General features: G+C 37.6%; 2 protein-coding genes across 7 annotated transcripts in view; one reads left to right on the top strand and one right to left on the bottom strand.

Moving 5' to 3' along the window:
• The window catches only part of LOC144632401 (aconitate hydratase, mitochondrial-like), a 184,885-nt gene that overhangs the window by 76,894 nt on the left and 97,082 nt on the right, over window positions 1-10,909 (bottom strand). The window lies entirely within an intron of this gene.
• On the top strand, window positions 415-10,119 carry LOC144633130 (putative RNA-binding protein Luc7-like 2). Of its 6 annotated transcripts, XM_078491923.1 has the most exons (13): window positions 420-569; window positions 717-757; window positions 1,539-2,675; window positions 3,290-3,304; window positions 3,450-3,548; window positions 3,889-3,993; window positions 5,972-6,035; window positions 6,513-6,592; window positions 7,005-7,108; window positions 8,055-8,127; window positions 8,522-8,661; window positions 8,773-8,832; window positions 9,481-10,119. In XM_078491923.1, the coding sequence occupies exons 3-13, from the start codon at window positions 2,640-2,642 to the stop codon at window positions 9,662-9,664; spliced, it is 960 nt and encodes a 319-aa protein (XP_078348049.1). In that variant the 5' UTR covers window positions 420-569; window positions 717-757; window positions 1,539-2,639; the 3' UTR covers window positions 9,665-10,119. The 6 variants fall into 6 exon arrangements, with proteins under 6 accessions (XP_078348046.1, XP_078348047.1, XP_078348049.1 ...); XM_078491920.1 differs by lacking the exon at window positions 717-757 and having other exon boundaries at window positions 415-569; window positions 2,581-2,675; XM_078491922.1 differs by having other exon boundaries at window positions 717-2,675.

The following is a 10,909-nucleotide window of genomic DNA, read 5'->3' as shown; positions in this document are numbered from 1 at the left end:
TCTCCCCAAATTTCCCGTATCCCTAAAACCCCTAATGGGGCCTCGAGAAAGGGAGCTCTGCATAATGTGAGCAAGGGCACGAGTGAGAATAAATATTGGGAGGGAATTGCAGGCTCGCGAGTGGAAAATGGACGAGTAGCGAGTCCCGTCGCAACTTGTGCCGTATTCTTGCTATGCCATTCCCTGGCCGACCAGTTAGTAGCTAGATAGTTTTTCCGGAGGCTAGCAATACTTCGGAAATCAAGTGAAGAAAAGACAAATAAACAACAACAACAACAAAAAGAAACGAATAAACAAACAAACAAAACACAAACAACAATCCGTTTCTCGCCAGTCGCCACTTCCTGTTCCGCTCGGTGGCAACCAATCCCAGAATGCACTGGGTGACTCCCAGAATGCCTTGTGATCGTCACGAGCTGCTGGAGTGCGCCATTTTGTTTGTGAAAGCGTTTGGGAGACGTGAATCAGCAGCAGCGTTTTCTGCCAATTTTGGCAGCCTTCAGACGAAATGACAGCCCAAGAACAAATGAAAAAGATGTTGGACGAGCTAATGGGAACTCAGAGGGATGGTGAGTACAAAATATGCGATGCGAAAGTAAAACTAGCTCGCTACGCCTTGATTGAATAATTTTTGAAAATACATTTTAGCACGTTTGTACTGTGCGTCTAGCTTCTTCAATTCTTATTGGGTTATTTTTTGTATACTGACTAAATAGAAAACTCAGTTGTGATGTCGACGCTAGCTCAATCAAGTGGAGTGAGTTTTTGTCTTTCACATGTTTTTTAACTATTCGAAATCTCATTGCTAGCCCGTGCCCTGACTGCCTGAACTCTTATGCATGTAGAGAATGTTCTTTTACATTTCAAAATAGTGTACAACACCTGTTTATAAACCCGTTTGGGATAGGGACCTCAGCCTTGTTTAAATGTTCTGCGATCTTACGTTTTATTTCCTGCAAGTTCAAATACATTTCTATGATAAATGGATTATTATCCATATTCATGTAGCAGGAAATGAAAACTACAAGTTTATTCGAGAAAAGCTTTCCATGAAAAATAAAAATTAACTCGCTTCTACCATCTGAAAGGCTTTGCAACAGCAGGCCTATGTTGTCATTTTGCTATTGGTTTAAAACTGACATAAAAATATGAAAATTATATTTGATAACAATGCATGAGAAACAAATGTTATGTCCATGTTTGAAAATAAGCTTATTGCAAACAGCTGCTTATCGGGCATCTGTATTATGGAAACTGCATTTGTTTTGCTGCAGCAAAGTTGTTCGGAGGTGCAAAATATACATGTTTCACGTGAAACTGTTACCTTTATACGTAAGCCCCATTCTTTTTACCATCTTTGAAAACATTTCCCAAGGACCTCTTTTAAGCAGGTTTTGTGATATATATTAAGGAGCTTTCTTGTTTAGCTGGATAAATAGTGGGCCAACAGCACATACAATATGTTTTATAAATTTCTTGTATACTGCATTGCGGGAGTTCCCCATTAATACCAGATATTGAATGCTTTTTCAAACAAGGCTCACTGATAGCCATGTACATGTAGTGTGAGCAAGACATTGGATGCGTAAGTAGGGTGACGTAAGTAGGGACAGATCAATTTTATTGTGTTATGGTGGTGGGAAGGCTACACAATCTCTTGAACACTGTATTTGTGATTTGTGACTGTGCAAATAGAACTGCTTTTGAATCTTAAGTCTGAATATTAAACAATGAGGCTGCCAGTTGGAGGTTTCCATCGGCAGGTAGCTGGCAAGGAGTTAAGCCTTCAGCCAAGTATCAAAGTCCATAAAAAATGTCATTATGTTTTATTGAATCAGTAACCACACTTTTTACTGATGTCTACATGTAGCAAGATTGTGGATTTTCTGTCAGAAATAAATTGAAGGAGTGATACCTGTTTATAAAATGAACTTGGCTTTCACAGAACCCAAAACCAATTTTCCAGTGTGTTGACTTGTTGTGTTTAGCCTGTGATGATTATACAAAAGTCATGTAGATTTAAACTTCTCTTGGGTATCAGATATTAGAGAAATCCTCCATTTAATACCTAATAGATACATGTACATGAAGGCCGCCCCCTCTTCATTTCATCTTGCTAAACTTCCTTTCATAATGCCTCATACTTGTTGCAAAAGTAGGAGCTGCAAAAAACTGCATTAACTGCAAGGAAGTTAACATCCAGTTTTCTTAAGAAAATTGACCAATGTAATGTGAAAAGAACCAAGATTACCCAATGATTTTTCATCCATTTAACCTGATGTTCCCAGTTGTGATTTTTGTCAGTTTTTGACAGTTGGTAACATGTACAAAGATGTACAATACTTACACATAAGTTACGTTTGGCTATACAGGTTTTTCTGAAGGTCTTACATTAACATATCACGCATTTTAAGCAAAACTCATTTGGTTTAAATGGAGGATATTCAGTGAACAGTATTTTAGCATTTTTATTGTTCAATAATTTCAAAACCAGAAAATATCATTAAAAAGTTTTGTATTCAAACTGCAATTTGGCTGATATTAATTTTCTATTTCTGTCTGTTCTTTGCTTCCCTTTAGGTGCCAGACCTGAAGATGTAATCAAGTTTTCTGATGACCGAGTGTGTAAGAGCTTCCTCATGGGTCTCTGCCCTCATGAACTCTTCAATAATACAGTGAGCAGCTTGTTTTAATTGATTATAAGTTTCCAGAGAGTGTACAATTGTACTAGTGTTGTAATATCTAACCTCTCGAAAGAGTAGGTAACTTCAATGCAGAAACCTGCGTTTGATCAGAGCTGGATTTTGAAAGTGTGACTCAACTGATAGCACTGTTAAAAAGTGTATGATTAGCTAGTGAGGGCTCAAATCTTTTAGGTCTAGAATGCAAAACAATAACCCTGAACTACTTGTATCAGGTGCGATTTGTGTTGCACCTTGTAGTATGTACATTGTATTGACATCCTTGCCTTGTTTTCATTGTATTTTCATGTCAACTGATTCAAGAATTATTTTGATTTTTGGTACTACATAAAAACATCAGACTTGTTGGAATGCAAAAATGTATCTGGGCAGCTCGCGATTTAAATGCAAAACTATCATGGTGTCAGGTTACAAAGATAATTTTTTTTATATTTATTGCATGTTTAGTGCAAGCACTTTTTATCGTCAATTTTTGAAGACACCTTATCAGCCTTTATATTAGATACTGTATAAAAGGATTGTTTCTTTTAGTAGCTTCCCTGATTAAGTCTTGTTGTATCCCTTTCATGCATTTCAATGAAGAACAGTGGATCTTCAAAACTGTAAGTTAAAACTGTGCGAAAAGCCATTTCTAAGTGAAGCTTTTTACTGTAAAACAATATTTCTTTTTCATACTCTACATTGTACGTGAGTATTTCTAAAGACACTTGCTTTTTTTATGTATTTGCTAACCTGTTTTTGTTGCAGAAAATGGACCTTGGTCCATGTAACAAGATTCATGATCCTGCCCTGAAAGCAGACTTTGAGATTGCATCTCAGAAGAGGGACTTTGGTTATGATATAGATGTAAGTATGTGATTTTACCTCTAGTTTAAGTATTGGAGCTTACAAACTGTACAGTGGTGTAAAGGAGTACAAGCAAACATGGCGATAAAAAAGAATTTACCGGTATACATATACACATGCACATGTGTACATGTATTTTGGCTTCTGGCTTCATTGAAAGTTTTTTTAATTTTAAACAGAATGCTTCATCCATTTAGACTGAGTATCAACATTGTTTTGGTTACATTCTACATTTTCACTTACAATGGCACATTTTTTCAAGCTTTTATATTATTTGAAAGTGAGCTAAACATCATTTTGCTCACATGTACATGTATCTTTTATAATTTTGTTTTGTTAGCAAATGGAACATCTTCAGTCTTTCATCAAGGACTGTGATAGAAAAATTCAAATAGCAAAGAAAAGGCTTGAGGAGACACAAGATGACCATGACCTAGTTCCAGAGGTTTGTTTCTTAGTTACCCATGTTCAATGTACATATATTTTAACAACAAAATATATAAAATTGTACTCTATTGATTCTACTCTCTTTTGTGACTGTGTGACAGCTGTTTTCATGTTCATGTTGAGTGATGAGTATGAAAATATAATAGAATCCGGATTTCTTGAACCCTCAGTTTCTTGAAACTCCTAATTTCTCGAATCAATTTGTCTCCCTTGAATACTACAAATTGAAGAGCTCCGGGGAAGAACGGCCCCTGGAATTTGTGGCTAAATCGAACATTATTAAAACAGCTCCAAATTGCGCTTGTAGGTTTGTTTACGTGTGCTAAACACTGTCCTGTGTTTCATTTCGCTGGTCTTTCATTCGTTTTCGAAAAATAACATATGCAAAAAGAAAAAGATTTTGTAGCTTTCATTCTCCACAGTAATCCAGCACTAGACATTTTTCCACGCATCGCGTGTGCAAATCTTGCCTCGAGGAACTTTATTACAGTCGCCCGGGATGTAAAAACAGCGTTTCACAAACCAACTTTGCTGACCACTACTAATTTGCTCCCAGGCGGTAGCAGCGAGGGACTGGGACTCACTATTTTATTGTGACATCTTAAGTCACATGTTAGGGTTTCAAGTACAGAGAACAAAAATGGCGCATTTCTTGGGAAAATAAACTACCAGTTCGTGAAGTGAGAGCAAGCTGGCGGCACTTAACTGAAAGCAAAACTAGTATAAAGTGAAAACACGAGCAAACGTATTCAATCAATCAGTCTATCACCCAGCAATCAGTCTTTATTTCACTTTCACCTCAAATTACAGCTAAAAGGTAACAGATTAAAATAGTCTTGCCCGAAACAACAAAAAGCAGCTAACCGCAAGCAGACTGCAGTGAAAGCTAGCCGCTTGAAACGCTAACCCTAACCCTTATCCTTGGGTATAGCTTTTTAACCCTAAATTTGAAATGAAACCCTAGCGTCAAACCTTAACCCAAACCCTTGGGGTTGGGGTTAAGCTTTTTTCGCTAGGGTTAAGCTTTCGCGTTAATTAGGGCTAGGCCTGTAATCCCAAAACTTTAGCTGGTTTCATTGTTTTGAGGAACAAAAGGTTTCCTTTGTTTATCATCTGTGAAAGAAAAGTCTTAAAGATGCCGCCAGCAAAAAAACCTTGTCTTGTGCATGTGTTATTGTTTGAAAACGAACGAAAGACAAAGACCAGCGAAATGAAACACAGGACAGTGTTAAGCACACATAAACAAACCTGCATGCGCAATTTGGAGCTGTTTTGATAATGTTCGAATTAGCCAGAAATTCCAGGGGCCGTTCTTTCCCGGAGCTCTTCAATTATTTTACCCACGATTTCCTGAACCTCTCGATTTCTTGAAGCAATTTTCATTTTTTCTGGAGGTTTGAGAAATCGGGATACTACTTAATGTAAAAGCTTTTGAATGTATTATTTTTTCACTGAACAGACGTGACTGCGAGGTGATTAGAAAGGGCAATACACGCCGGGGTTTTTTTCCCGGGGTTCCGCAAAAGGCCGCAAGGGGTCCGCAGGCGAGAGTTGACTGTACTGTAGTTTAAGATATAAGCAACAGTCCCACGTTATACATGTAAAACGTGAGAACAACAGACAGCTCCAACCTTTGACATGAAAATAATATAATTATGTAGGGTTTTTAATAAGTTATCAAGGAAGGTGCCATTGATGGCTTAAGTATGTGGCTATTTTATTTACAGGGTGGGGCTGGTGTATATTGTCTATCATGCATATAAATTGCATTATATGAAAAACCAAGATCACTAGTTAAGCATAAAACTGTTCTTTGCAGGTGAAATCCCCCCTAAATGTTTAATGAGTCATTTTTAAACTTTCTATCTGTGAGTGAAAGGCCAAACAATAATTTTAACTGCACACATAAATTTATATTGGTAAGACCATGGTAAGCCTCAGTGATGTGCTGTAAATCAAGGTTATTTCTTCCCCAGGCCCAAGCAGTTCATGACCTAGGTGAACAGATTGGGAAAAAGCTTGCTGAAGCAGAGAGTGTGGGTATGTGGCAAAACGCATTTATTTTTTCATTTCCTTCCAAATGAAAAAAGAAAAAAAGAAAGAATATGCTAATAAAATTGCATGGGTCATTGCAAAGCTAATATAAGAGGAAAACAAATTTAAAAAAGATCATCATTTCCTTTGTCTTCAAGTATATTCTCAATAATGCATTACCACACCATTCAATAACATGCAAACTGTAAATCTTAAACCTAACTAACGATTTTGTCTTATACTGCTGTCTATCAAAATGAACAATGACTAGACCATCAATGGACCCTGAAAAAAAGACAGAATGAAAGCAATGACAGCCTGCAGTTGTTACCTTTTTGAACCTGTTGAAATAAACTTCTTGTTTCCTGAAATGTTGGTCCCACTTAGATAATGGTAGCATGAAACACTTCTATCAGTTGACTTTGTATGTTTCTGAATAGTGCAGTCGACCATTCTCAATTTGTTGTTTACATATTTTGGCAGGAGCCGAGGGCAAAGTTGAGGAGTCAATAGAACTCATGAAGGAGGTGGAAGACTTGAAACAAAAGAAAAGAATAGCAGAGGTAAAGAGAGAAATGCTACTTGTTTCATTCAAGCTCCACAGTTCAAATGATTAGCTTAGTGTATGATCTATTGTCATGAGGGTATTCTGAGGGTAAACAGTTCTATATATACGTTTCCTTTTTTCCACTAAGTGGTTTTGGGTTTTCGTATCTGGCGGTGTCGTACACATTTTCTGTAGGAACTTGATCTTTTGTTGTGGAGAGCATTGTTGTTAAGCGTATTCTGCTTAGTTGTTGGCAGGTTTGCAATAAACTGGCTCCGTGCTGACCTACAGGTCACTGTATCTACACTGTTGTGTATGTTTCTCTGGGTAGTGTAGGCAAAATTGTGATTTTGTGCTGTTATGTGAGACATTTTTTGTGCCCTGATTAAACCAATTGATGGGTTACCGTTGTGTTTATTTACCTGCAGGACATATATCGTGAGACCCTGCCATCCTCCTCACTTCAGCAGCAAAAGTTGAGAGTTTGTGAAGTGTGTGCTGCATACCTCAGCTTGTACGACAATGACCGCAGGTGAATTCATAAACCTTTAATACTGTACATGTATCGTTGAAGTAATATATCAAACACAAGAGATGGTGTTTCATCGGGATATCCAAACACCAAGAAGGGAGTTGAAAATGTGATGTGCAGCAGAGTATTTTTGGCAAAATTAGAGGTGTTTGGATAGCTGATGAAGAGTGTTTGATATATCTTCTCAATTAAAACAAAAACTACGAAGTAATCAGAGAAATAAAATCGTAAAAATTTATGCTAATTAAGACCGGGTATCAAAACCTCCTTTATGGCTATGATTTTCTTTGTTTTAAATTGATGAATTATTAATGAGTTTGACAACTGGGTTCGAAGGCACCTGGAAAGGCCTTGAATAATTGAAAGCAAAATAGAGCGTTTTCTCTTACGTGGCCGACATCTATGCAAATTTATTGGAACAAAAGGAAGTGTTTACATAAGAAAAGATTTCAAATCCCACAGGATTGGCTTGGTACACCAACATGGCCGCCGTTTCATTGTTTTGGAACACCAATATGGCCGCCATGACGTCATGGAAAACGCTCTATTCAAGGCTTTTAACGTTGTTGCAAAGGAATTAAAGTCCTCGAAATTTGTTTTTGTCTTTATTGATTCACATAATTAGTTAAAAAAGGTTCCAAAATGTAAGCTTACAATGTATCTCTGGCATTTCCATTTAAAATTATTGTTTTTACTCGTAAAACACAGATTTGCGAGGAATATGTCCTTTAAAAATTGATAAAAGTTAGTCTTGGAAAGTCTTAAAAATGTCCTTGAAATTTTCAGATTAAAAAGGTAGGAACCCAGTTTAATTTATAAAGGGGCTAAAATATCAACACAATACAAGACAGCAGTAGTAATTCCCCTTACTGGAACTTTTTTGTAATTCTGGCCGTGAGAGTTTCTCTTTGCTGATCATTTTCTTTATATCCTTCTATCCAACCAGATTGGCTGATCATTTTGGAGGAAAACTTCACATGGGCTTCATCAAAATTCGTGACAGATTGAAAGAGCTGCAGGTATTGTGAAACAGAGCACTTTACTCAAAAATACAAATGCATTTTATGTATGATGTCACCGTTTAATTGATGTGACATAAATTCTTTTGAACAAGATTTCTCCTTTTCATAACTACAGTACATGTGTTCAAAACATTTTAATATTATTAACAGGGATCGAACTACACCTACACTTGGCACACGTTTTCGTTACCGGAAGAACCCCCCCCCCCCCCCCCTCCCTGAAAGTTGCGAAATTTTTTTAAACCATACATGATCTGCATGTACATGGGCATTGGGTTTGTACAGCTCTATGTATTAATTTTAAAGTAGTGGGGTGTCTACCTTTGGGTAAAGGGTTATTGCATTTCAGTGCATGTTCATCTACGAGTGTGGTTTATTTGGTTGTTTTTAGGACGGAGTGGCTAAAAAGCGCTCTGAAAGAGAAATGGAGCGCCTGCGTCGACGTGAAGAGCGGGAAAAGGAACGAGAACAGGAGAGACGTGAACGAGAGAAAAGAATGAAAGAAAGGGAACGAGAAAGGGAAAAAGAAAGGTCAGTGGAAGCGCTTCATCTAGAAATTTCTTGGTAATTATTTTTACCGACAAGTTGCTGCTTTCAAAATTATTCTTTCCCTTTCGTCTTACGTTTTGTTTTGCTTTGAAGGAGCCGTCGCCGCCGAAGTCGAAGTAGGAGCCGCAGCAGAGAGAGAAGAAGGAAAAGAAGGTGAGACTTTTAATTTCATTCATATGTAAAACAGTTACAAACTTTGTCAGTTTTTAACACGAATCTCCCGCTAACTGGAACCTTTTTCAATTCCCCTCCTGTTCATATTCTCAATAAACTCTATCCCCTGATAACTTGAACCTTTTTCGATTCCCCTCCTGGTCATTTTCTTTCGCGTCAACTCGATTCACCGATAACCGGCGAACCTTTTTCGATTTCCCTTGAAAGTTCGAGTTATCGGGATTCAACTGTAGTCGTGGATTTTTGAAGAAATTAAGAAAGGTTGAGCTTGATTCGAGGTGGGAAGTTCCAAGAAGACAAAATCTTCGAACTTTAGTTGACTAAACGGTGAAAACTCTCGCGAAAGATTAATCGTTTTCTCGAAAGATAATTGCTTGTAATTTACTCCAGAGATTTCCGCTTCGTTAATTCTTGCGAAACGAGACTCTCGTTTCTCGAGACGAGACGAAACTCCACGTCACGCGATACGAGTGTCTCGTCTCTCGATATGAGACTCGTCTCGCGAGAAACGAGATGAGAGGTGGTAACTTACTTTTGAGTGGTACTTTATCACCTATAGGTGGTAACCGTACCACAAGCATGTTGAAAACCCAATCGAGTTTTACTAACTTACACTGTGTTTTACAGGAGCCGGTCACGTTCACGGTCTCGTTCAAGATCACGGTCAAGATCCAAATCTCGCACGAAGCACAAGTCCTCATCTCGCCGATCTAGATCCCGCTCTCGATCTGCGTCTCCAAAAAGGAAGACTCCTCCAACTAAATCACCCAAACAGTCACCGACAAGATCTCGTTCCAGATCAAAAAGCTAGGATTTCGTCGAGTTTTTAGGCGTTATACGTATACTTCAAAGCGGGTCTTGTCCCTGCAAATAATGATCTTTTATATTGCGCAGCCGTGCTACTTACATGTACTTATTTCATGATCTGTGTTCAACTGCGAGTTGGTTTTTAACGCTTCTCAGTATATCTTCGTAATAATTCCTTTTGCGTAGTGTATTTATATCTGACCGTTTCTTGCTGAAACCTGCTCACTCGTTGTTTTAGTGCTGCAATGTGGCGGTCAGTTAAGCAAAAGTTATCCAGTTAAGTTGAATTTTTATAACTAGATGGCTAGGTGATAGTTGTTATCAGCTTCTCTGCAGGGAGTTTAGGAGGCGTACTTTTCAACATAACGAAAATTAAAAGTTTGTTTCAAGTGATGAAAATTTTCGTGTTTTATTTAGGTAACAAACGTGTTATGTAATAAATGTCCAGTATCTTCTTCACTTTCTTTACTTTAACGCCAACTGAACTCACATTAACCCTTACCAGAAACTCGTAAGGGGTTGAAACGTGTAACGCGCGTTCACAGCGTTTGAATATTCAGTTTTGCCTAGTTGAAATTACGCTTTGTAAAATAGGAATCATAGAGAGTTACACGTTTTAAACCTTATGGGTTTCTGCCCTTACTGTGTTTATCACGTGTACACACGATTCCACGAGTTCTTGTTTCGCATGCGCACGCAAACAGGCAAAACAAGTTTCTTTTGCTTGTGGGGGGAGGGGTGCAGATGTTGCCTGTGCACTTGCCAGCATGTTTGAGTAATATAAAAATTCCCAACTACCATTGGTTACGCACAAACGAATTAAATTTAAGGGTAAACAAACTGATTTACCATAAAATAGTCTATTTACCATAAAATAGTCCATAAAATATGGGTCGGATTATGGAAAAAAAAGAAATTCAAACAAGTTTTTGCACTCGCAATTTATATTCCTTTTTGGTCATATGCACTTACGTGTAAAAAGCGTTACATAAAAACAAAACTAAATCTAAAACTGGTTTATATTTTATGTAGAACACTGTAATAATTTATGTTTGTGTTTGCGCTGGCAAACAGTCGAACAATTTAAAAATTTCCACTGGTTACAAATACATTTACGTATTGCACGAGGAACAAAACTAACAGACTGCTTTATCTTTAGAACATGGTGGCCGGTACATTGGATAACCAAAAACACGTTCATGCACTCGCAAATGAACGTGAACAATTTATCATTTGATCACTGTAACAC

The sequence above is a fragment of the Oculina patagonica genome, chromosome 12 (assembly GCF_052425735.1).
Source record: "Oculina patagonica isolate OP01 chromosome 12, crgOcupat, whole genome shotgun sequence".
Taxonomy (NCBI): Eukaryota; Metazoa; Cnidaria; class Anthozoa; order Scleractinia; family Oculinidae; genus Oculina; species Oculina patagonica.
The sequence above is the reverse complement of the archived record's forward strand: the minus strand, read 5'-3'. Positions and strand labels throughout refer to the sequence as shown.